The 27,379-nt window shown below is 43.7% G+C and overlaps 2 protein-coding genes across 2 annotated transcripts in view; one reads left to right on the forward strand and one right to left on the reverse strand.

Annotated features, from left to right (window-relative positions):
• The window catches only part of WARS1 (tryptophanyl-tRNA synthetase 1), a 32,370-nt gene extending 29,951 nt beyond the window's left edge, over positions 1-2,419 (reverse strand). The window contains exon 1 of the mRNA XM_063118058.1: positions 2,316-2,419. The gene's annotated coding sequence lies outside the window, so the exon portion shown is untranslated. The remainder of the gene's footprint in view (positions 1-2,315) is intronic.
• A 1,201-nt stretch (positions 2,420-3,620) lies between these two features.
• WDR25 (WD repeat domain 25) overlaps positions 3,621-27,379 on the forward strand; it is a 107,522-nt gene continuing 83,763 nt past the window's right edge. The window contains exon 1 of the mRNA XM_063118057.1: positions 3,621-4,358. Coding sequence (XP_062974127.1) covers positions 3,672-4,358 — 687 coding nt within the window. The 5' untranslated portion in view covers positions 3,621-3,671. The remainder of the gene's footprint in view (positions 4,359-27,379) is intronic.

A 27,379-nucleotide genomic window follows, 5' to 3' on the forward strand; every position in this document is an offset into this window, starting at 1 on the left:
CTACCCTGAGTTGCAGAAGCTCTCCGTCCCACCCTGGCTACAGGAGATCTGACCACCAGGGAGGCATTTTAGCTTGGCAATGGATCACATACTTTGCATGAATTTATTTATTTATTTATTTATTACATTTTTATACCGCCCAATAGCCGAAGCTCTCTGGGCGGTTCACAAAAATTAAAACCACAAAAAACATCCAACAGGTTAAAAACACAATTACGAAATACAGTATAAAAAGCGCAACCAGAATAAAACCACACAGCAAAGTTGATTATAAGATTAAAATAGAGTTAAAACAGTAAAATTTAAATTTAAGTTAAAATTAAGTGTTAAAATACTGAGTGAATAAAAAGGTCTTCAGCTGGCGACGAAAGCAGTACAGTGTAGGCGCCAGGCGGACCTCTCTGGGGAGCTCGTTCCACAACCGGGGTGCCACAGCGGAGAAAGCTCTCCTCCTAGTAGCCACCTGCTTCACTTCCTTTGGCAGGGGCTCACGGAGAAGGGCCCCTGTAGATGATCTTAAGGTCCGGGTAGACCCTAGGTTTGATTCTTTGCAGCGTCAGTTTAAAAAGGATCAAGTGATGTGAAAGATTCCTGCCATAGACCCTGGAAAGCTGTGGTCAGTCTGATTAGACAATACTAGGCTAGGTAGACAAATAGTCTGGCCCAATAAAATGCAGCTTCCTATGTTCCTCAAGTCCATGGCTGCCACTCCTTCTGTGCCTTCTCTCTGGAAGAGGAGCCTGGAACTTGGACTGTATCACCACCTGCCAGGGGCTTTATAAAAGAAAAGGAAGAAGAAGGCAAAATCCTACTGTGGAATCGTGGCAATGAAATTGCTCTACAAATCAGGAAGCCTCTGGTGTGAATCTTGCCTTTGCTACAAACTCACTAGGCAATATACTTTCTCTCTCTCTCTCCCTCTCAGCACGCTCCCCCCCCCCGGCATCTGTAATCATAATATTGACTTATTATTATTATTATTATTATTATTTATTTATTTATTTATATAGCACCATCAATGTACATGGTGCTGTACAGATTACAAAGTAAATAGCAAGACCCTGCCGCATAGGCTTACAATCTAATAAAGTTGTAGTAAACAATAAGGAGGGAAAGAGAATGCAAACAGGCACAGGGACTTATCTATAGGGTAATTGTAAGGATAACTATATAATGCACATGAAGCACTTTGAACATTCAAAACTACACAAATGTTAGGTATTGTCATCATCTTACGAATATAAGAGCCATGCTGTATCAGGTCAAGGGTCCATCTAGTCCAGCATTCTGGACTTACCATGGCCAATCAGCTTCCCATGGGAAATACACAAGGAGGAGATGACTGCAACAGTACTCTCCAGCCCATGTTACTGAGCAACTGGTGTACAGACGCTTATTGTATTCAGGAGGTAGTATAGAGTCATCTGGACTAGTAGCCTTTGCTAGCCTTCTCCTCCATGAATTTGTCTAATTCCATTTAAAAATAATTCAAATTGGTAGTCATCACTGCATCTTCTGGTAGCAAATTCCATAGTTTAACTATGTGCTGTGTGAAGAAGTCCTTCCTTTTATCTGACCTGAATCTCCCACCAATCAGCTTCACGGGATGAACCTGGTTTCTAGTATTATGATGAAAGAGGGAGAAAAATCTCTCCCTCTTAACCACTTTCTACACACCATGCCTAATTTTGTACACCTCTATCCTGTCTTCCTTTGTTTTTCTCTCTCTAAGCCAAACAATCCCAGATGTTGTAACCTTTCCCCATTGAGAAGTTGTTCCAGTTGAGCTTTTAGGCACTTTTCCTAACTCTTGGGTTAGGGTGGTCTAATGAAGTCCACTCACACGTGCTCAGTCTCATGGGGGATAAAAAGAACACGTTTGTCACCGGGCAAAACAAGGAGCGGTGGCCATGATCATCTGGGCAGGCTGTGTGCTATGGAACAGGCACAGTTTCATGCCTAATCAATGAAACCAGCCTTCCTCCCCTCCGTGTAAGGCAGCCTTCCCGAACGTGGAGCCTTGGGAATACAAACCTCATCATTCTCAGCCAGCGTGGCTGGCTGGGGATGATGGGGGGTTGTAGTCCTAATACGAGCGGAAGGAGCCAGGTTGGGGAAAGCTTGTATATATGGGAATCTTCCACTGACAGGGACCCACCGTGATAACAACCTTCCTTCTCTTCGGCCACTCAAAGAGAGGAAGGCGGCTGAGCTGCGCAACGGAGGGGAGGGACGCCCCCTCCCCGACCTCTCTTGCCTTATCCCGACCTCCCGTCCCGCTGTCCTTCCTCCCTTTCCCCGCCACAACGCCTTACTTGTCTGCGGAACCGGCCACTTCCCTCCGCGCCTCTCCGGCAGGCAGCGATCCCCTTGCATCAGCAAGCCAGGGCAGGTGCGTCACTCATCGCCCTCCGATCAGGAAACACGCTCCCGGCCCGGAACCGATGACGGCGGAGAGGAGGCGGCGACGAAGGGAAAGCCAATCCCAATCGCACAGCTACGTAGGCAAAGGAGGAGGGAAGTCCTGGCAGGGGAGCCGCGTGTCGTAAGCAAAGGTCAAAAATAGAGAGGAAAAAAAGTGGGAGGTCGAGTCAGGTTGCTGTAGGAACGTTTGAGCCGGGTCGATTTTTCTGGGGGGAGCCTCTCTGAGGTGTGACTCGCCTACGCTGCAGGCTGAACGAAAGCTGTGTCAGAGGCGGCGGCTTCAGGTAGTGTTGCTGTCAAATGGGTCCCCCTGTAGGCAACCCGATTTGGGTCCCCAGCTCTCGTTAAGCCTTATCAGGGCCTCCCCAGCGCAGGCAAGAGCTGCCACCGAAGTACTGCTCGGGTTCATGGACCGGTGTAGTTCAAGCGCAGGAGCTGCCCTTGCCTGTTCGAAGCGGGGAAAGAAGGTTTCCTTAAGCACGTTCTCCCAAATGCCCCCCTATCCCTTAGGGAGGGCGGCCAGAGACAGAAGAAAGCAGGATTCCCGCACCTAAGTAAAAGAGGAGATTCCATCTGGTGCAGCTTGCACGACAAATTAATACGTTTAAATAAAATTGCCAGACATATTCCTGAGCTTACCTTTCTAAATCCAGTGTGCATGTAGTCAGTTCACTTAAGTACATCTGAGTGACGGTTCTTTCTTTTTTCTAGCCTGACTTAGCCCTATATTTGCTTCTTAGGAGTTGTATCTAATGTTACTTAAATGTTGACCCATTGAAATGAATAGGACTTAAGTTAGTAACATTGGATACAAGCCTAGAAAACCAAATGTAGTGCAAACACATAAACACACAGAAATTAAGGCACAGGTTTGTTGCTGAGTTGGACTAGATAATCGCAGCTCAGTAGTTCTGTGATTCATTACTGGCTCCATTACTGGCTCCACTGCTTAAAAACACTGTATAATTAGTGGAATTATTTTGGGAAGAGGATCGTAGGTCATGCTACTATTTACAGCCTGTTATTGTTAACTGAGTAATGGTCACGGACATATAACTGTTTACTGTTAAACTCTGAGGCTGAATTGTGAAGATGTTTGTGAATAAGAAAGCAAACTACATTCTTTGACTAAAATAGTGTTTTTTTAAAATGATTTTTCTAAAATTATCAGTTCTTTTCATTGCAGAAACTACTGCTTATGAAGATCTAAAGGCAGAAGTTAGAGAATTTTTATTATAACTGACTCAATGAGCTCACTCGTAGCTTATGATGATTCGGATTCTGAGGCAGAAGATGGAAAGTCTGCAGATGTTGCTAGCAGTGAAAAGAACCTGACACATTCTGTCGTGGGTGCTGTTCAGCCCTGTGGTGGATTGGACTCAATTTCTAAGAGCAAAGTCCAACCTGTGGAATGCATGGGTAGTTTCAGAAAGAACATTTTTCACCCTGAGGCTAATAAAAAGTCGATGGTAACATGTGATCCCAAGGATTTGTATCCTGCTACTTTGAAAATAGCAAGCAGTAATCCTAACCTATCATTGAACCCTTTGCTGAAACCTAAAATACTTTCTGGAAAGGAGAGTTCTTCGCAGAAGAGGGCCTGTGATGACAGAGATGTTACCATACAAGGATTGAGACCATATGTTCCTAAAAGACTGCGACAGGAAAAAGAACCAGTTCTTCATGAAGCAGAAGCCTGTGGAGAGAGCACAAGTACTGCAACCAAACATGGTACAGCAGGAGAACCAATGTCCATTAAAATCTCCCAATATATTATGCCATACATAGAATCCAAGTATGGGGTTACTGAAATTCCAAAGAACCTGGTGTTTCACATGTCTGATCACAGCGGTCCAGTTAATGCCGTCCGATGGTGCCCTGTGCAGAGGTGGAGCCATATGCTGCTCTCTGCATCTATGGATAAAACTATCAAGGTAATACATTGCAGAATGAATATGTTTGTGTTATGCCCTCTTTATAAAAATGATATAGTGCTTTTTATGGAGGAAAACAGATGGAAATCCAGTGACTTATGAATATCTCTAACGTGTGACTGTCAGCTTTTTTCTATGGCACTAGCTGTTTTATGGCAAAATGTGTAGCCACCTGTCTATTATGCAGGACAGCTTGTATTTGTCTCTGGATGAGGTTGTGTGTTGATGAACATTGTGAACTCCTATATTTGGCTGTGGAATTGAACTTCTGCAAATTGAGGTGTACAAAATTATGCATGGTAGGGAGACATTTTTCCTCCTCTCTCATAATACTGGAAACTGGAAGCTGGTTGGTGGAAGATTCAGGACAGATAAAAGGAAGGACTTCTTCACATAAGGCATAGTTAAACTATAGAATTCACTTCCACAAGACGTAGTGATGAGCACCACTTTGGATGGCTTTAAAAGGGGATTGGACAAATTTCTGGAGAATAAGGCTATCAATGGCTATTAGTCCTGATGGCTATACGCTGCCTCCAGTAGCAGAAGCTGTAAGCCTATGTACACCAGTTGCTGGGGATCATGGGTAGAGGGTAATGTGGCACTGTGTCCTGTAGCCCTGGTCGATAGCTAGTCAGCCACTGTGTGTATAGAGTGCTGTACTAGATGGACCCTTGGTCTGATCTAGCATGGATCTTATGTTCTTAATTGTTCCAGGTCTTTGTTTATCTATGCTGGGCTGTGTAATGCATTAGTTGGTTTGTTCATGTTTGTCATTGATGATTTAATTGTTTTATTGGGTGGTATTTTAATGGATAATTGTTGTAGTTGTTTTAACTTTTTATGTTTTTATGTCACCTTGACCTTGCTTTTTTTTGAGAAAGGCTTTTAAGTAATTTAATAGTAGTAGTTGTAATAAAAGTAGAGCTGATGAAGTGCAGATATTATATAGTCCCTGCAATTAATACCAGATATTAATCTGGCTGCAGCTTTTTGGACTAGTTGTAATTACTGCACAGCCCTTTAATAGGAACCTTGAGGCCTGTTTCTTTCCCCCCTCCAAGTGGGTTTCCTGCAGCCCTGAGTTTCATTTGCATAGGGAAGGTCAACTTGTGGCCCTCCAGATGTTTTGGCCTTCAACTCTCATAAGCCCTCACTATTGGATGTCATGGCTAGGACTGATGCGAGTTATAGGTGAAAACATCTGGAGGGGCATGCGTTGCCCAATCCTGGATTTCAGGAACAAGTTTTGGATGTACTCGGTTGCAATAATCTAGGACTGTCAAACATAAGGTCCAGAAGTTTTATCAGGCTATTTAGGAATCCCCAGCTAGGTCCGTGGCCCCCCTACTAAACACCATACTCCACCTTCAGGGGTAATTAATGGATGCAGTGAGTGTTCGTGTATTTACTATAAGCTGGCAGAAATGCTTGCTTTTTGGGGGTCCCAGAACACAGTAAGGTATACAAAAAGTGTGTATGCCTAATAAGTATTTGCTATTCTAGTCAGGCTATCCATTTCTAAACAGTGAACTTACCAAAACCACAGGAAATTTTTTGTAGTCTTTCAAAGTTTAGTGTCTAACTGAAGTGTAATGTCCATCCATTTGGTGTCACGTTTAGGTGGAGTTAAGCTTGTTAATACTTCACAGTAAGCAGTTGCTGGATGGGAGTTCAAATGTGACACCCCTGTTCTAAGTCTTCTATTCAAATATCCTTCATCCCCACCCCCCAATATTATATTTATGTCAGAATACAAGGTTGCAGGGTTTATCTTTGAGTGCTGATATATGGGGAGAACATATGGGCTGCATTCATCCTGTGTAATGTCAAACCATGGTTTAGAGCTACGTGAATGAGCAATGTTGACTGTTGGGCTTGCACACCTTGGATGTTGTGATTTCTGAACTGATTTCCAGTTTCTTGGCAAACCACAGTTTGCTGTTGCTTTTGGATATGGTGAACTATCGTTTGCTTAAACTACAGTTTGTGTGCAAACCAGGATCAACCCCGATAATTTGAGCAAACCATAGTATTCCACATTTGCATGGCAAACCATAGATTGCTTAAAAACTGGACATCGGTTATAAAATTGCAGCACATAGGGCACAAAGAGCAGGGCATAGATACACCTGGGGCTCACTGTTCATATAATGCCAAACCATAGTTTGATGTTACATGTGAATGCAGTCAAAGAGATGAGAAGACTGATTGGGGAAGGAGGTATGAACAATAATGACTTCAAGTACAGTCCTCTGCACAATTTCAAGAGCCCTCTGCATGTGATCAATTTGTGCCTATGGCAAGAGCAACCCGTCTGTTTCCTGAATCTGTCCAATGGGCAGAGAGAAAGAGAGAGAGAGAAAAGGGGTGATGCGCTTTTGACCACACCCACTGCTGGCTTCAGCCCCACCCACTGCCAGCATCTGACCCCGAACAGATTATTTATTTATTTATTACATTTCTATTCCTCCCCATGGCTGAAGCTTCCTTGTGCGGTTCACAAAAGATTAAAAACATTAAAAATCAATATACAAAATTTAAAAACATGAAACAGACCGCATACATAGAGACAGCATACATCTAAAAACCACTTTGAGCTGCCAGCCAAACTTAAAAGTAGATTTGGGATTGATTATAACTTAACATATGCTGCTAAATGCCTGGGAAAAGAGGAAAGTCTTGACCTGGTGTGGAAAAGATAACAATGTTGGTGCCAGGCGGGCCTCATTGGGGAGATCATTCCATAATTGGGGGGTCACTACTGAGAAGGCCCTCTCTCTTGTTGCCATCCTCCAAGCTTACCTTAGATTAAATGGGAGGTACGTGATACCAAGTGCCTAGTTATGTAGTTGATCATTATATTAGTATCACGATAGAGGGAGAGAAATGAATTGGATTATCTGTCTCATTCATCAAAAACTTTGGGCCTTCTCTGGACCTAAGCAGAAGACATAGTCTGAAGATACCTAAATATGACAATGAAATACTTGTTTGAATTGTATTCAGTGGTGTTCTTTCCCAATAGGAAAGGATTAAGAAAGGAAACATGAAAGACAGGAGGGTAAAAAGGGGAGGGGGAGTGAATTGGCATCTTTGAAATGCCCTACATGGAGCAATCAGTAGAAACTCCAGTAGAAATATCACTCTTCCCCAACCTGGTGCCTTCCAGATGTGTTGGACTGCAACTCCCATAAATCCCAGCCAGCACAGCCATTGACCTTGCTGGCTGAGGATTATGGGAGCTACAGTCCAAAACTTCTGGAGGGCACCAGGTTGAGGAAGCCCTGGATAGACAATGATTTTAGGAATGTTCCATTACTGACTCCCTATATTATACTGTGGCCTTAGCTAGACCTACCTGCTATCCCGCGATGGAGGAGGGAAGATCTCGCATTGTGTTTAATGCGAGATCCCTCCTCCGTTTACATGCAACGACCTCAGAAGGAGAGGTGTTGCGCCCGCCATTTTTAAAATTTTTTAAAGGGGCAGCAGCGCATGATGCTCGTGTGCAAAAGGTAGGTAATTTTTTAAAATTTAAATTATTTTCCCCGCTCCCCCCTACCCCTGATGGGTGAAGCGCTCCCGGCTCCGTGCGAGGAATCGCACAGAGCTGGGTCAGCCCACGGCACCCGGCCACACGTTCCATGGTCTCGGGCTCAGCCCAGGACTGCGGAAAAACCGGGCCCAAAGTAGAGGGAGAGATCCCGGGGCAAGGGAGGGATCATCCCTCCCTGATCCCTGGATCCCCTGTGTGTCATGTGGACGCACAGGGATGATCCCGGGGTTCACCCTGGGATAAAGCCCCATCTAGCTATGGCCTGTGTGAGAGACATTTAATTCCCTTGTCAGGCAGCCTGGTGTAAAGCTACGGCTGCATCATTTCTCGGGTATGTGAAACAGGGCCAGCACTAGGACCCTGAGGCTTCCGTCAAGTACTGCCCAGAGAGTTTCAGCTGTGGGGCGGTATATAAATGTAATAAATAAAATAAAATAAATAAATACATAAATTAGCTCAATGTTTCTGACAATTACAAGGACCAGGTGGGACCAGGGAAGGGGCATAGGTTGGTGCTGGTGTAGCATGTTTCCCAAGCTCTGTAGCTATCACTGGATATAAAAAACACATAAGTGCTTTATATTGGCCCCATTCAGACAAAACGCCAAACCGTGCTGCTTAACCCACAAAATGGTTAACAGAATGTATTAACCTTAATGCATGCCATTAACCATTTTGTGGTTAAGCAGCATGGTTTAGCATGTTGTCTGAAGGGGCCACTGAGTTAGACCTCTGTTCCTGTTAACCCGGTAATTTCTGTTCTGATTAGGGATTACGAGAATTTTGGTTCTGTTTGCAAATTATCAGAACTTGCCCCATTTGCTACTTCGAACATGAACAGAAGTGCATTTCCCCCTGAAAAGGTCCCAGGTTTCTGAACTTGTGATCATGTTTGAAAAACGTGTTTTTATTGTTGTTGTTATTGTTAAACGCTGACTTTAAAATATGCATTTTTCAAAAAAAATACATTTCTTTTACACTTTAGTCAATGGGTGGAGGAGATACATACTTTTGAAAAATGTGTACGGAAATGCACTCTTTTCCCCATTTATAGGAAAAGAAAAACAGGCTGTAAATGAAACCTAAGCAAACTGAACTTTGAGGTGTTCAGAGAATCTCAGCGATCTCAAGCATCCCTGCTTCTCCTATCCCTGTTTCCATCTATCATAGAATCATAGAATAGCAGAGTTGGAAGGGGCCTACAAGGCCATCAAGTCCAACCCCCTGCTCAGTGCAGGAATCCTAGTAATATCTATCCTGATCAACTCTTCCATGCTTCTGAAGAAGATATTTCACACTGTACATACTTTGGTTAGGATTCAGAAATCTTTTCCACACCTGATACTTGAAATCTTTTAGCTGGAGATGTTCCTTGACCTTTTATATATAAACCATGTGTTCTCCTGCTGAGTCCATCCTGAACTGTTGCCCCTAATTTCTACCTTCCCACAGACTGCACTCATTTCACACTGTACAGAATTGGTTAGAACAGCTATAGTTCATAGCCCTCATCTGTACCTAGCCTGCCCTTTTCTATCTTAGTTGCTTCTTCTAAATCCCCTGTGCTTGCACAGTACACATAGGAATCAACATAGTCAACTGCAAGGCTTGCTCTGTTCACTCATGTGTTGAAATAACTGAGCCTCGAAATTGGGAATTAAAGGAAATACTAAAGAGAAAAGAAAAGAAAAACTCACCACCCAGAGTGATACAAACCTTCTAATTTAGCTCTGACTTTCTGTGACCTATTATAAGCTATAATTTTCTTTAAAGCACCTTTCTTTGCATTGATTTTAAATGACTGCTTATGTTAGCCATGTAATTAGAGCACTTAAATGTTTCTTAGGTTTGATGTAATGACGTTTGCTATGCAGCCCAAGGTTTTAGAGGAAGACTTCTGTGGTGTTGTGCTGCTAATTCTAGTTCTTCAACATGAACAGGTGAACACTTTATGTTGTGCTGCCCTTAATGTCTCATTTTTAACTTCTGTGAAAATCTATGAGCTTTTTGCAAAAGGATATAAGTATAATTTTTTCTTTGACTGACATGAGACTTAGCTTTTCCGTGCTACTTTTCAATTACTCAATTTACTAGAGAGAGATAATAGTGAAAAGAGAAGCCATGGACACCAACTCCTCAGTACAATTACAGATGTGTAAAAAACGGCATTGTGTTGTTTCTAAAGTTCTGGCATAAATAATCCTTCTGTAATGGACAAAGTAGCAATACTATGCCCCCTTGTCCTTCATTTTTGTTACAGATGCTCAGCTGGCACATACGGAACAATTATTTCAAATGGCTTGCCCTTTGGCAGCTTGTTTATATTTGTTTTAAAAGTCAAAGGTAGGGAGAAACCAAAAATGGGAGGGTGCTCTTGCACTCGTGTCCTGCTTGTGGGTTCCTGGTTAGCAGCTGGTTGGCCACTGTGTGAACAGAATGCTGGACTAAGTATACTCTTGGTCTGATCCAGCATGGCTCTACTTATGATCTTAGGACAAGAATCACAGGTTGTCCATTCCTGAACATAAGAAGAGCCACGCTGGATGGGCAACCTGTGATTCTTGTCCTAATTTCTCTGGTTCTTGGCCTAATTTCAAAAGCCTTCTGTAAGCAATATATTCAAACTTTTATCAACCTCTTCCTTCCCTTGGAGACAGCTGGCAAAGCAGGGAGGGAGGAACACAAAAGGGGCATGGCAGAAGGTGAGAGAGAAAAGTGGTGGCCCAGCCCACAATTGGTTTTGGCCCTGCCTGCTGCTGGCATGGAGCTTCTGCCAGGATCTGCCAGCCCTGACTTAAATCTCCACCTACAAAGCTGAAAGTATGTATGTGGGTTTGTATGTCCGGAAATATTTACCCACTTCCAGGTGTGTTAGAAACTTGAAATTTAGCATGCTGATAGGTCTGGCTGTATAATGTACCAGAAGAATCTAAAACCACGAATATGCTATACATTTTTGTACACCTCATGCAACTTACTTGTCTCTGGCCCCTTGACTTTGCCTGTTAACAGTGAAGAGATGGGTTCATTTCCCCCTCTTTCTTTCTCGAATCTTGTGTGTAAATCTATAACTGCACTGGAAGAAATGGGGCACCCTTGAAATACACCTCTTTCTTGGCTCTTGTGCAACTGGCAACCCATAATCCAAATCTAGCCCACCATGTCCTCTCTTTAATTTGGCTCAAGACAGCCTCCATCCAGTTGACTTCAGGAGGGCAGCAGGGACTCCAGGAGGAGACACACAAGATGTTTCATCTGCATAGTTCCTTTCCCTTCCAGGATAGGCAATACCCTAGACTTAATGGAGATCATCTTCATGCTCTGATTGGTGTTTTCAAACAAGTTGGGGATTTGGTGTTAATACTACCTATCAGCTCCCAGAATCTGTGTCGGATATGATTTTCTTTGAAGCAGAGCCTCCTAGTATGACCAGGAGAAGTGGTGATACTGGAACTCAGTTGAAAAGAACTCACTTGCCCATGGACCCTGCTAAATCCAAGGTACCGGCAGCAAAAATTGAGGCAGTTTTGCAAGGAAACAGGTTGTGTGTCTCATTTGCACGCAGAATTGCACTTCTGGAAGCCTGTTTCCTTGAAAATTGCTGTGATTTTTGCCATTGTGGTAGTAGATTGAGCAGCCTATTTGGTGGTGATAGTAATTGCAGCAAGGGTGGAGGGGTAGCCCCTGTGAGTTCCAGGGTGGCTATGTGATCGCTGGACCCCTGGATGTTGCCCACCCCTGTACTGTAAAGACCCTCAGTTGCTGCTGGCTGGCACTGGTGCAGCACCTGGCCTATCCAGTTCTTTGCAGCTGCTACAGCTACCAGGACCCTGGCTCCAGTGCTAGGCAACAGCCCTCCATCCCTCTTGTAAGACCCTAACTTTAGACCTACCAGCTCCTGTATTAGTGGGAATAGGACAAGTGGTCAGATCTTATTGAAATGCATGTGCAGCAACGTTAGGGGAGTTACTTGGGTAAATGTTTCCAGTATTGTCTGTGGCCAGTGATAATTTACAATGACATTCTGGAACGCATTCAGTAAATTTGTATTGCTAGGTGTCTTTCGAAAACTGAAGGCCTGTTGGCAGTCTAGTTTAATTTTTGTCAAGTAACTCAGGGTTTTAAACATTGAAATCCCAAGGTCTCTACAGTTCTCTTATAGCATGCAGGTGACTCACCCATGGCTGCCCAGCCCTTCTCTGACATCAGAAGTTCTAACCCAATGACAGCTGGATACTTTTGCTGGTTCAGCCCCTTTGAGACAACGAAGCAGCCACTTCCTGTCTGTAGGCTACAAACATGCAAGTTCATAATTCACCAAGAAGTGCAATTTCTACTAAGAAAGTACTTAAAATATTAAATGTCCCAGGCAAGTATTTGCAGCCACATTGTTTCGTTTCAAAAAGGTGCTAAAGTGCTCTCTTGAGTTGAAGTCCTCGGCCTCCTTTTTTAAACAAGCAAATTGAGGTGCTGGTAAGTTCAGACAAACAGAACATAAAGCTAATTTTAATCAGCTCTAAGAAGAGATCGGTGCTCACAATGCATTTGCTGCTGAAAAGGCAAAGAATGTGAATTGTTGGTTAAAATGAATAAGCTCAGGGTGGAACAATGTGTATGGTGTCGTAGAGTCTTTGAAAATGTCTAGTCATTAGAGTTCAAGGCCACTTGCATGCTCTCTGAGAGCTATTTCATTGTTTGGAGGAATAACTATTGCAGATTTTTTTTTTAAATACAGTGATTTGTACTGTTTGCTCCTGCCCTCTTTGGTGTAACTTTCAAGCCAGTAGAGGGCACAGTTAGATTAAATATGAATGCTGCAAAGGTGGGATACCAATTGCAGTTAAGTTCTCCGTTTGGTCAGTCATTGAAGAAAGGCTGCTTTGTAATACAGATAACAACCAACGGCTTAATATAGAGTTTTACCATTATGTCTGAACGGGGTGGGTGGGGGGAGAACTCTAGTTCAAGCCTGCTGTCAGGATCAAACTGTGGTTTATGATCCTGGCTTGTTTACTAACCATAGTTTGAACCAGCCTTCCCCAACCTGGTGCTTTCTAACCTGTAGCCAGCATAGCCAATGGTTAGAAATGCTGGGAGTCAGGGTTGATGTCAAAGGTAGGCATAGTTGAGCACCTGCTGAGGGCTCACGGCCCAGCGTGGGCCCACTGACAGGAACCCCCTGGAGTTCCTCCTCTTAACCATTGCAGTGTTTTTATTCACCTGCCTCTTGCTCAGGCCCAGGCAACAGTGATGGCGATAAGGAGGAGCAGTAGATGCCGCTGCCAACTTGCTTGCTGGCTCTCTGCCTGTTAAGCAGAAGCCAGAGGCAGTAATGGCGGCTGATGACAGTGGCGGTGAGAAGGTAGTTCCACTGAGGGAGACCCCCCCAGTGAGAGTACCCTGTCCATGGGGCCTCCAAAACCTGGAACTGGCACTGCTGCGGGTTGTCATCCAAAACATCTGGAGGGCACCAAGTTGGGAAAGACTAGTTGAGTTCTGGTGGCCTCTGGAGATGATTGCAATTGCTGGGAAGGCTTGTAGGGAAAGAGGCCGTCCTTCAGGTGACTTGTTCCCAAGGGGCTTGAAAGGTCAGGACGAGCACTTGGCTTTGTGGCTCCTGCTCAGCGTAACCTACCTTGCAGGGTTATTGTGAGGATAAAAGGGAAGAGGCCAAGTTCGCCACCCTGGGCTCCTTGGAGGAAAAGTGAGATATTTATAAAATATAATAAAATAACAGGTTAGGTTCTGATTGAATAATGAGTGTTGTTAGTATTATTTATTTATTACATTTATATGCATTTATATTACATTTTTATTACATTTATATTTGTGCTTTTAAATTGTATGTTTTTGTGATTTTAAATTTTTGTATATTGTTTTTAAGTGTTTTTATCCTATGTAAACCACCCAGAGAGCTTCGGCTATGGGGCGGTATACAAATGTAATAAATAAATAAGTAAATAATATGCTGCCCCATAGCCGAAGCTCTCTGGGTGGTAGTATTTACTATCTCTAGAGTAGGCAAGTATTTCTTTGTCTGGAACAGTTTTATCTTTCAAAGTATCAGAAAAGAACACTTCTATATATTTTCTTGGTTAATTTTATATACATCAGGGGTGCAGAACCTCTTTCAGCCCGCGGGTAGAGCCGAAGGCGTGTGTGTGTGTATGTGCATGAAAGGCAAAGGGTCCTTTCATGCACAAGAATACCAAAAAAATACCAGCATGTTGTGGCTTACAGCTCTGACTGCCAGCAACTAAGCCTTAGGAGAAGTATTTCAACCTTTCAGAATGGGGGGAAATCTACAAAAACCAGGAAACCACCAATTGACCGGTAGTTGTGGGGAAGAAGTGGGTCCAGGGGTGTGGCATTCTAGGGAGCCCCAGAGGGCTGGATTGGGAACCATGGAGTGCTGAATTTGGGCCCCTGGTTGTTCTGCATCCCTGATGCACATTTTTTTCTTTTAAAAAAATATTGAACTGGGAGCCTAATTTCTCCTCCCTCTCCTTAGCATGAAATAGGTTAATAACAGAAGAACTAAGCTCCTATGGAGAGCTTTTTCCGAGAAGACCTTCCTCCTGCCACCGCTCTGAGAAATTAAATCAAACCTCATTGTGCATGAATGCACCCTTGTACTAATCAATCTTGATTCTACTTCTAATCCATTTCCCTGCATCAACACTCCGTTGTTCCCAATATTTCTTTTTCCATTAAAAAGTTGGTTTGATGTATGCTCAAAGGGCACATTCCCTTAGCGGGGTTTTCCTCCCGACTGAGTAACCGGTCTAAGGAGGAAATGTGTGTGTGTGTGTGTGTGTGATTGAAATTTACTAGTAAGCCATGATTTATGAATGAGCTGCTTACTACAAAGCACTTTGCACACTAAGAAGTGCTAGGGAAGGGATTAATAATACATTGATAGCTCCAGGGTTACAGTTCATGTTTTATCCTTCACTGTCAGTAGGTGAGGCTGTTCAACACCTTGGAGAGTTAAATACGAAGGTGCTGCCTCTTAAAAGGAGGAAATATAACGGCCCATTTTACAGGTGAAGAAGAGAATCCACGTTTCCGTTTTTACTGCGTGCAATTAAATGGTGGAGAAAAGCCTTCAGGAAGGTGATAAAAAAATGTAATAGGCTTATGAGGATCTGAAGGCTGAAACGTCACCGAGGAGAAATGGTTTCAAATTTGTGTGTAATGAAAAGGGACTAGCCTTTGAGCCTCTGTTGCCCAAGAAAAGCGTTAAAATGGTGCCAAATCTCCAAATCCCTGCAGGCCCCCTTTATCCATTTTTCTTGATCCTGTGTCTTATTGAGCTTCGCACGTACTCACATACTCCTTCCCTATGGTTGTGCCAATCATCTGTTCTCTGCTTGGGACCACAAGCTGACTCTGGCTTCCTTTCTCAGTGGTCCCAGATCTGACGGGCCTGCCATGCCCAGTGCCCACCTCAAAGATCTCCTGGGTCTGGATCTCCTAGATCAGCCTTCCTCAACCTGGAGCACTCTAGATGTGTTGGACTGCACCTCCCAGAATGCCCCAGCAGCTGGCTGGGGCATTCTGGGAGTTGTAGTCCAACACATCTGGAGCGCCCCAGGTTGAGGAAGGCTGTCCTAGATGGTGGTCATTGCTTTTAGCCTGGCCCTTTCTTGCCTCTGCCTTACTGAACCTTTGCGATTCCTGTCCAGTAGAACCACGCATTGCACACATACAGTGTGAAGGGAAGGGACATTGCTTTCCAACATGTTCTGCAGCAAAGCTGGCGGCTCCTGTACATTGCTACCCTTGTGAAACACCCATGCCTAATTAGGAGTCATGTTTAAGTGCTCCTTAATATCAAGCCCTCCTTTTTAATCTCCTTTCTTTTTCAGAACTTGCAGATTAGCTCCTAGACATTTTTTATGGACTATTCCCCTCTCCCCACCACATATTTTATCCTGGTTGTGAAATTATTAACTGCTATGATTTATAAAATACATTATTTATTTATTATAGTTATTACAGGTGTTTTATACTGCCTGTGAATAAAATTTCAAAGGGTGGTTTATGTAAGAATGAAAAAGTATCAACTCCCCAACTATTAAAATGCAAGCAATGCTATAATATTAAAACAACAACTATTAAAATCCAGCAAGTTCTTAAAAGCCAGATTAAAACAATCAACAGAACTAAAATTATGCCTTTGGGACCTGGGAAAATAAAAAGATCTTTGCTTGGTGCTAAAAAGACAACAAAGTAGGTGATGGACAGGCATCTCTGGGGAGAGAGCATTCCATAGCATTTTATCCTGGTTGTGCTTTTTATATTGTATTTTGTATTTGTGTGTTTAGACTGTTGGTTGTTTTGTTGTGCAAAATAGTTTTAATTTTTGTGAACCGTCCAGAGAGCTTTGGCTATTGGGCGGTATAAAAATTTAATAAATAAATAAATAAAATATCTGTTCCTACTCTGAATACCAGACCTTCCTCTTTCACCACAGCCATTTTGATGGACACCCTATTTCATCTTGTATCATTCCCCATTCTAAATATTTCCATTTTTCAGTAGTGATGCTGAAATGACAACAAGTCCGTAACATCTGGAGGGCACCAGGTTGGGGAAGTCTAGTCTAGAATGTTTGTGTGTGTGTGTGTGTGTGTGTGTGTGTGTGTGTGTGTACCATATTTTGAAATATTTTGTCGGTCTTGATTCTGCCCCTCTCACTGACTTAGCAAGAACCAGTTCCCATTTTGACCATCCTTTCTCCACACTGTCTCATGCAGTGACTATGGTACTGTTCATTTTTCCTTTTCCTTCCATGCCCCCTTTCACTTTTGTAGCATGTCTGTTAAAACATTGGCCTTTTTATACTGCAAATAATTTTAGTGGGAGAAAAGCAGTATGTAAATTTAGCAAAACTGATAGCATTGGAACAGAAGAGGAGCTGGAACTGGCAACAGTAGATTACACACTTTGATCTTATTGAAGTTACTATGTTATTATTGGTACAAAATGGAATACTATATAACTATAAGCATCTAGACCAGCCACATCCCCAAATTTAGCTGCCTTAAGCTATGATCCTATACTCACTTACCCTATTGAACTAAGTAGGAATTCCATGGAGTACGTTGAACTCCCCCTTGTAGTAAACCCCATGGAACTCAATGGGAATTACTTCTTAATAGCCATGTCAAGGATTGTGCTGTTAGCAGTTGCTTTGTTTTCCTAAGGGTTATGTATCATCTTGCTATGGGAGAAGAAAGCTGAATTTATATTTGACCATGTTGCCCTGTGGAAGTTACATAATAGTTAAGAGCAGAGACACCACACTGACAACAAAGGTCCGCATAGTTAAAGCAATGGTATTCCCTGTAGTAACCTATGGCTGTGAGAGCTGGACCATAAGGAAGGCTGAGCGAAGGAAGATAGATGCTTTTGAACTGTGGTGTTGGAGGAAAATTCTGAGAGTGCCTTGGACTGCAAGAAGATCAAACCAGTCCATACTCCAGGAAATAAAGCCGGACTGCTCACTTGAGGGAATGATACTAAAGGTAAAACTGAAGTACTTTGGCCACATAATGAGAAGACAGGACACCCTGGAGAAGAGGCTGATGCTAGGGAAAGTGGAAGGCAAAAGGAAGAGGGGCCGACCAAGGGCAAGATGGATGGATGATATTCTGGAGGTGACAGAGTTGACCTTGGGGGAGCTAGGGGTGGCGACAGCCGACAGAAAGCTCTGGCGTGGGCTGGTCCATGAAGTCACGAAGAGTCGGAAACGACTGAACGAATAAACAACAGAAAGTGTTTTACTAGATTTGTTTTGTTTGCATAACCTTGGGCAATAACTGGATTCCCATCTGCTTAAGATGCTGATTTGGTGCATATATTTTTGTGGGTGTTTTCAGAATGTAGAATTGACAGATAAAGGATTGGAATGCAGCATGTGGAAAACAATCAGTTGAACGCCTTTTCTATGGAGGCCCCATTGAAATCAATGGGGGTTATGTGGAAGCAATTCTTGGTTATGTTCCTTATAAAAGGTTTTAAACATTTTGTTTCCAGGCATGCTGTTTCCAAGGAAACCGAAAATAGTCACTGCAAAGTGTGGTTCTATATTTTTCAGTATCCCTGGGGTTGGTGGGTGGGGGAAACAGATTTCTTTATAACCGTATTCATCGTAGTATCATAGTATTTGGTACTGAGTATTAATGATACAGTTTCTTGCCCTAAAATGGTTCCTTTCCAAGGAAGCTTGCAAGTTTATGTTTATAACTAGCACAGCCTGATCTTTACTTGGGACTTGTCTAGACGGGTGCTTTTCCCCGCGGTAGCTTCGGAGTGGCGGCAGGTGATCTACATGACACAGCCGCCACTCCGAAGGGATCCAGGGGCAAAGCCTCAAAGCTCCTCTCTAAAATAGTCGGGCACTTAACCCCAGCTTTTTAGCTTGGAGTGAGCCTCTGCACCTCTGCAAACCCTTAATAATAATAAAGGGTGTGTGTGTGTGTGATATTCTGCGAGGGTGCACCCTGTTCCTCCCCCTTGCCCCCCCCACATTTAGTTGTAAATGCAATCCTTCGCATTTACAGCTTTAAAAAAAGAAAGAAAGAAAGAAAGAAACCCTAAACTTAGGCCAATTTAAAAAACAAACCCTAACCTTGGAAGAGGGGGCGCGGATGGTCCCAGGCGTCCCGGAACTGCTGCGTGTGTGCTCGAAATGGCGGGCGCAGCGGTGACGGTGCCTACCGGAAAACCTGCAACTGCGCTCCTTCCGCTGTAGATCGTCAGAAGGAGTGACAATGCGGTGGTGTGCCACTCCTGTGTTGCAGACCCGACATCATCAAGATGATGGCTTGGAAGGTAGGCTATCATACCACTTAAAAATATGGAGCCTTTCTGCTGCTGAATGTAGATCGCTTAGGCTCCTTTGTAATTGCAAAGCCCAAGTTCATGTGGATGGCAATGCAGAGACAGTCCTTAGCACATGGGTTGAGTAGGACCACCTCTGCTTTTCTTACTTTGTACTGTGGCAGTCCCGCCTGCTTCAACACACCATTTCGTGGAGGATCTTCTCCGTGGTGAAAATGACATGTGTAGCATCATTGGCCCTGGAACTGCAGGAGTAAGGAGAGAGAACGCCATTGCAGTCCCAGTTCCTTGTGGGAAAAGATACTCTGCCGGGGCCCTTAAGGTTGTATCCCATGTTAGACCTACTTAGAGTAGACCCACTGCGAAGAATGGGACTTCAGTTAGTCTAACATTGGATACACAACACTTGGAGTGCACCAAAGGTAGGTTTCTGGGCCTTGGGGCAAGGGAAGAAGAAAGGGGAAAGCAGTGGCAGGCGCTTAGTGAATGCTCTCGAGCTTTTCTGAGCATTTGTTTGGAACTGTGCAAACCCTCAATCCTGTTGTGGGTGAGCAGTGAGACGCTTGCGCATTCCTAACTTTTAAACTTTTGAATACGGGATCAGTCTTCCTTCAGTTTCTTCTGAATTTTCAGTGGCTTAATAGTACAGCATCCCTTCTTGCAAAGCACAGAAAGTTCTTGTTCTTTTTCTTCTTCTTTTTAACATGGGGATTCGAGAAACTTTTGCACATTCATTTCTTGACATCAAGGGCTGAGCTGTGCATTGTGCCAGCGATATGGAGGCTGGTGGAAGCGTTTGTCCCTGGTGTCAGTGCAGGGGCTCTTCACATTGTACAAGAAATGTGTGTGATGAGCCACACTGCATATTATGCCCATGGCATTAAACCATTGCCATGTTTTCATTCAGTCTCTGATGGTGGCATAAAGTGTACCACAACTGTAAGACATTATCAGAAAAATATCTAGGAAGTGTCATATGGGATCATATTAGCTGTAGCATCAGCTTGCTGATGTACCTTTCTGGGTAGTAAGTCCCATTAGCTGCCGATGGTCTATTCTCGTTGGGTTGACTGCCTTGTTTTGGGAAAGAAAAGCAGTATATACACATTTTAAGTTGTTGTTGTTGTTGTTGTTGTTGTTGTTGTTGTTGTTGTTGTTGTTATTACATTTATATCCTGCCTTTTTTCCTCCAAGGAACCCAAGGTAGTGTACATAATCCTCCTCCTCTCCATTTTATCCTCACAACCTACTTGTGAGGCAGGTTGGGCTGAGAGTCTGTGACTGGCCCAAAGTCACCCAGTGGGTTTCCATGGCTGAGTGGGGACTAAAACCCGGATCTCTCGACTCCCAGTCCAACGCTTTAGCCACTACACCACACTGGCTCTATGTTTAGTTTATGAATAACCTGGCAAGCAGCTGTCAAACTTGCAACTTTGTGACCCTAAACATTAACTCTATCTTTGGCTTGCATACTTGTGAATGTTGCCCATTTAATTCTGGCTAACCGGAATAGTATCTCTTTACCATTCCAGCTTCCTCTGTCTCCTTCCCTCCCCTGGGAACTGCCCCCTTTTCCCTGTCTCCACACTCTGTTTCTACGAGGGGGGGGGATGCGGTTTCTGGGCTCTGAGGTTGGAGCCCTAGATGCTCTCTAGGGGACATAGGATTGCTCTCCCCGACACTGTATTATTAACACAGGTTCAGACATATTGCAGCATCGCTGCATTGAACTAAAATTGAGCTAAGCATCATCTTCCTTTATCCTCAGTCTCTCTCATAGCTTGTTAAACACACACACACATGCTAATATGGTCACCTGTGGCGAGTAAAGAATCCAGGTGACCAGGCAAGAACACTTTATAAAAGTCCTTTTAAAAGAAAAAAAAAGATTTCAATTCTAGCAGAGGTAATAGTGGACAGAAAGCCTAGTAATTTTGTGTGTGTGAGCCAGAAGCTTTGGCCATTTCCTCAAATCTGCTTTCTTGTCTGCATTTTTTCTGTTATGAAAAAGTATGATTTCTTTCTCTCTCTCTCTCTCTCTCTCTCTCTCTCTCTCTCTCTCTCTCTCTCTCTCTCTCTGGGTCACTGCCATTTCAATAGCAGTCACTTCTGAGCGCAGGAGCTTTCGTGAAAGTTCCAAATTAAGGACACAGAAATAGCTCCGCTGGATCAGACTAAAGATCCATCAACTTCAGCATCCTGTGCCCCACAGTGGCCAACCAAATACCTTCTGAAAAGTCTCCCCCATCGATCAGCACCCACCACCACCCTTGAATAGGATGAACGCTGAAGGGGGAGGGGGTTCCTCAAAGCTCTGCTTGCACAAATTCCTTTGCCAAATATTTCAGGGATGCTTTGCAGTCTCTGCGTGGCTAAATGACATTTCAAAGTGATTGCCCTTTTTGGAATGTTCATTTTTAAAGAGCCTTTGGTGTTCCTTGCCAATCAGTACTAGTTTTTACGCCCTGAAAATGCATAATTTCTTAGGTTATTTATTTATTTATTATTTTATTTATTTTATTACATTTATATACCGCCCCACAGCCGAAGCTCTCTGGGTGATTTACAACAATTAAAAATAGTAAACATTAAAAGTATACAAAAATTAAAAAAACATAAAAACAGTATAAAAACAACAATATCCATTTAAAAACAACAATTCTGGGGTCCATTGAAAACAAACTTAACGTTGTTAAATGCTGTTAAAATGCCTGGGAGAAGAGAAAAGTCTTGACCTGGCGCCGAAAAGATAACAACGTTGGCGCCAGGCGAGCCTCATCGGGAAGATCATTCCACAGTCGGGGGGCCACCACTGAGAAGGCCCTCTCCCTTGTTGCCATCCTCTGAGCTTCCCTCGGAGTAGGCACTCGGAGGAGGACCTTAGATGTTGAGCGCAGTGTAGGGGTAGGTTCATGTCGGGAGAGGCGTTCCATCAGGTATTGTGGTCCCAAGCCATGTAGGGCTTTATAGGTTAAGACCAGCACCAGTAGGTTAAGTAGCAGTCTGAAGCAATGGGTTTCTAACCATAATTGGTAGGCTCCGTTGGCGCTTCTGCTTTAAATGTTCCTTTAAAGGCACTACATTGCGCCATAATAATATGTGCTAGCAGCCAGAGAGTGTCATTGCAATCGGCGTGTCAAAGTGTAAAGCCCAAACCAAGCCGTTTATTATTATTGGTTTTGGTCATAATTGCTTCCCCTCTTTCAGCAAGGAGTTTGGATTGAAAATTGGAAGGTTAATTGCCACTTGGTAGACTTGGAAATGTTTTGTGCAAATATACTGCCCTGTATGTTACCCTGCTGGAGCTGGTGATGACTAAATGCATGGCAAGCAGGCACAGCTTGCTGTAATTTTTGTGCCACGTTCCCTTGTGGGACCTGGGTTGCCAAAGTTTGTTCATAATTTTCTCTGTTTATATGCTCATTGAATAATAAGCAGGCAGCCGCAGAAATCCTTTCAAAGCTTCAAGCTGCTTGTTTACTCTGTACCTTCAAGGCAGGTCATATATTCATGCTTTTTATAAAGTTATAGAACTAGAATTAAGTAAGAATTAGTGACTTTGCCAAAACTTGTACTTTTGGGCTTGGAAATGTGAGCCTTGTGGGCTTTTAATGCACACCTCAAATGTGGAAAGGAAAGGAACCTCTCATGCAAGCACTTGAGTCATTGCTGACTCCTAGAGGGACGCCTGCTTTTGCTGACATTTTCTTGGCAGACTTTGTAGCGGGGTGGTTTGCCATTGCCTTCCCCAGTCGCAGTTACCTTTCCCCTAGCTAGCTGGGTACTCATTTTACCAACCTCGGAAGGATGGAAGACTGAGTCGACCTGAGCCGGCTGCCTGAGAACCAGCTTCCGCTGGGATCGAACTCAGGCCGTGGGGAGAGTTTTGGCTGCAGTAACTGCCACTTACCACTCTGCGCCACACGAGGCTCAAATGTGACATGACCATTATTATCACTGATTTTAATCTGAGTCTGAAAATATCCCCCTTCCCCTACCTTCTACCCAGTCAGCACTCAGAATGGTCTCTCTCTGTTGATTGGAGTCAGGAGTACAGCCTGTTTGGGATGGGGTTGCATCCCCCCTTAAGAATGAGAGCTGGTGTGGTGTAGTGGTTAGAGTGTTAGACTAACCCGCGGAGATCCAGATTCTAATCCCCACTCTGTCATGAGACTCACTGAGTGACTTTGGGCCAGTCACTGACTCTCAGCCTAACCTACTTTACAGGGTTGTTGTGAGGATAACATGGAGAGGAGATTGAGGATCATGTACACCACCTTGGGCTTCTTGGAGGGATATAAAAGTAACAAACAAATAATGGACTTCATAGTTTGTGGATGCTCCTGGGTGCTAAGGTGGCGGCAGCTTTATACCAGCTTAGATTGGGATGCCAGCTACACCTTTCCCTGGAGAAGGTGGACTTGGTCCCTGTCATTCATCCTTTAATAATATCCTGCTAAGGCTACTGCAATGTGCATTATGCGGGGCTGCTTTTGAAAAGTGTTCGGAAACTTCAGCTGGCTCAGAATACAGCTGCTGTTGTATTACCCAGAACAGATGAATGGCCATGTTGGCTGGGAATGATAGGAGTTGAAGTCCAACACATCTGGAGGGCACCAGGTTGGGGAAGGCTGACCTAGAGATGATTGTACTGAATGTAAAACTCTGGTAATATTTTACCTCCCAATTTGTTTCCAGGCCCAATTCAAAGTGGTGTTTTTGACCCTTAATCAATGATCTGGGCCAGGATATCTTACAGGCCACCTCTGCTCATATGAACCCATAATAACCTAAGTAGGGCCATGCTAGATCAGACCAAGGGTCCATCTAGCCCAGCATTCTGTTCACACAGTGGCCAAATAGCTGTCGACCAGGAACCCACAAGCAGGACACGGGTGCAACAGCACCCTCCTGCCCATGCTCCCCAGCAACTTGGGTACATAGGCTTCCTGCCTCTGATAATGGAGGTAGCACTTAGCCATCAGGACTAGTAGCCATTGATAGCTGACCCATCTGAAAATGCAGGTCAACATCCGAGGCTCTGTTCTTTGCCCCCTTGCTTTCTTAACAGTTAGACGGTTGCACAATACAGGGGCTTCTCAGTCACGGCACTGAGTTTATGGAATGTCCTCCTAAGGTATGCCTACCTGGTTCCATAATTCGTCACATCCTGATGGGCATTGAAATCCTGATTATTCCAGAGGGCCTTTGGGGTCTGTATAGATGAGCTCCACTTTTTTGCTGCTCTCTTTGCTGCTAGCCCCTGTTGTTGTGGTCTCTGAGCTGTGTTGTTTTATGTCAGGTGTTTTACAATTTTGTTTAGGCTGCAATCTTATAACCCCCTTAGGGACATAAGTCCTATTGAACTCAGTAAGACTTACTTCTTAGTAGAGACGTATAGGATTGCACTGTTATTTTTACAAGCTACCATGGTGGTCTTTCAGACAGAAATGGGGAGCGTACGTGTGTCAGAAAAAGATAATAATAAAATATACTGATTTGACGCAATTACCTAGCATCATAAAAAGTCATACTTGGTGATGCATGTTTATGGAATCAAATAAATGGGGTGATTGGCCAGCAACCTAAAGTTTGTTAGTATCTTGAAAAAATGCCCCCCCCCCCCAAAAAAATTGGAATATTAAAGACCAGTAAACTTTGAAAAGTGGTTTCTGGCAGTGCACCTGAGGCTGGTACATGAATGGAAGGGAGACTATTATTTTAATAAGTTATTCAGTAGTAAAAATCTAGCTAATTACCACTTGCGGATCTTAGACGCCTTCTCTTCCGGCAATCCTGCCTTGATGTCTCCTGGTGAGTTATCAAGTGCATTTGAGTTTTTAAGCACCAAGAGTATCTTCTACTCTGCTCTGCTATAATTATGCACTAGATCCTCTGAACATATTCTTCAGTCGCTGGTAATGCTGTCAACGAATCTGTGTTCTTATCCTATATTAGTGTAATTTTAGCAAGAAATAAGTTGCCATTCCTTTTAAAGGTCATTTATAGTAATGAGCTAATGGTCAAGGACCCTTGAGATCTTCATGTAAAAATTACATCAGACGCTCTCTCTTAAAATCCTGGCTTCCCACAGATTAAGGCTCTGATAAATAACAGAGGTGCTTTATCTGAAAACACTTCAGTGTTTAATTTTTGCAGGAATATCACAGAGGGAGCTGAAGCACAGTGAGATTCTCTACTTGTGTAAATATGAGCTATTGTTTCAGAAAAAAGCTAAAGATCAAGAGGTTTGATACCCTATTTGTGTTAGGAGTTTTTGGGTGAGCAGCAGTTTAGGCACGTATTTAACATTCAAAGAAGTTGGTTAGATAGAGTATCGCTGAAAATTTGAGTTCACATTGCTGTATTTTCAGGTAAGCAAGCATGCCTAATTTTCCAGGGCAAGAAAATACTTGATTACAGTTTTAATGATAGCTTAAGTAGTGTTTTCAGATGTGCAGGAATCAAGGTCTTGTAGCAGATGAACTGAATTATCTCTGTGACTGTTCACGATCACATTAAGGTGCTTTAAATGTCACATTTGGAAATGCTGCCATATTGCTAGTTAATTAACAGTAATTACTGTATTTATGCATTTTATATTTCATACCTCATGGGCTTCAGTGATAAGATTTTTTTAAACCCCTTTGCCACAATTGCTAGGGTTACATAGGCAAGACCCAACAGGCCCTCCAAAAAGCCATTAAGACAGGTGACACTACAGTCAAACAGCCCAATAATATCCGGGAGATAGGATCATTGCCTGTTCTGGATGGGGTTGCACTCCCTCTGAAAGATCAGGTTTGTAGTTTGGGGATCCATCTCTGTTGCTGGAGGCTCAAGTGGCCGCAGCGGCTTGGAGTGCCTTTTACCAGATTTGGCTGGTTCGCCAGCTACGGCCTCTCCTAGAGAGGGATAGCTTGGCCACGGTGGTACAGGAATTAGTAAGCTCAAGATTGGATCACTGCAATGCGCTCTATGTGGGGCTGCCCTTAAAGCCGCTCCGGAAGCTGGAGCTAGTGCAGAATGCTGCAGCTCGGCTGTTGTCCGGAGCTGCCCCTTTCTAGCATGTGACTCCTCTGCTGAGGGAACTGCACTGGCTGCCTATTCACTACTGGACCAGGTTTACGGTTCTTGTACTTGTGTACAAAGCACCTTCTCCTTTATCAACCTGCCCAGTCACTGAGGTCATCCAAGGGCATGCTCCTGGTGGTTCCACATAGACCTATCGTCCGATTGGAGTCCACCAGGGGAAGAGCCTTCAGCGTGGTGGCTCCCCTCCTATGGAATTCCCTGCCTCTGGAGGTCAGGCAGGCACCAATTTTGTATTCCTTCTGGAGCCTCCTGAAAACATCGTTGTTCCAGGAAGCCTTCCCTTAATGACCAGCCGTGGTTTATTTTGCACTTTGTATCTTTTCAAAATGTACTTTTATTGTGTTTTTATTCTATTTTATTTTGTCCACCGCTCTGAAATTCTGAATGGGGAGCGGTATATAAATATTGTAAATAAATAAATAAATAAATAAAATCCATATGCCTAGGAAATGCATAATTCACAGCCAATAAGACTGCAGATTATACCAGTGGGTGGCAGGGGTGCACTTAACCCCTCCTCCCTCCTGCTGCTTTTTGTGTGTGATCACTTTTGAGCCACTTGATTGTGAAACCTGACTTCCTAGGGGGAAACAGCCTGGAAAGGAGATTGCAGAGAAACTGTGAAAGGTGGGGAGGAAGGGTTACCGTTCTCTCTCCCACCTGCTCCTCCACCTCCTCTGCAAATGTCCCCATGCTTTGCAGGGTGGAGGCGAACACAGGATTTTTTTCATGGGTGTGAATTTAACAGTCCATTTTCAAACTAATTTTGTTTCTTTTGCTTAAGAAAGGTAAGTCTGTTTCCATGCTGAACAAAGAGTGGGGAGCAGGTTCCCGTTCTGAGGAGGTTACAATCAACATGCACGTGTGTGTGTGTGTGTGTGGGGGGGCAGGGTACCAATGAAAGAGATGAGATGGAGAGAAAAGAGTATTAGGAGGAATGCATGCAAATGCAATGATTCATAGTTCAGCTTAACCCCCAAACAAAATGATCCCTGAGCCTTTTTTGTGTGGAGGGAGGTGAATGTAGAGAAAGAGGTAGCCCTTCCAGAAAGGAATTCCAGCTTGAATCCTAACTCTTGTCTTTAATTCTCATGTACTTTTCTATTTGGTAAACCGTCTTCTAGAGTTGAGTCACTGGCTGCAATGAGATGTCACGACAAACCATGGTTTACTGCAGCAGGAGAGATGAGTTGCTGTCATGATGAACCATGGTTTATTTTTCCAGATTTCTCCAACCTGGTGCCTTCCAGGTGTTCTGGACTACAGCTCCCAGGATTCCTGACCAATGACCATGTTGGCTGGGGCTGATAGGAGTTAAAGTCCACAACATGGCAAAGACACTGGGTTGGGAAAGACTGGGTTGTTGTGATGGGAACTTGCCTCTTCTCCTCCAGCATGGAGAAGGAGGAGAGCAGAAAGTTTCAGTTCTGTTTTTGATTGACTGCAGTTACATCTGAACCCTAAACTGTGGTTCATCTTAATAGTGGGCCTGTTCAGATGGCACACTAAGCTATGG

Source organism: Elgaria multicarinata, chromosome 2, assembly GCF_023053635.1.
Source record: "Elgaria multicarinata webbii isolate HBS135686 ecotype San Diego chromosome 2, rElgMul1.1.pri, whole genome shotgun sequence".
Lineage (NCBI taxonomy): Eukaryota > Metazoa > Chordata > Lepidosauria > Squamata > Anguidae > Elgaria > Elgaria multicarinata.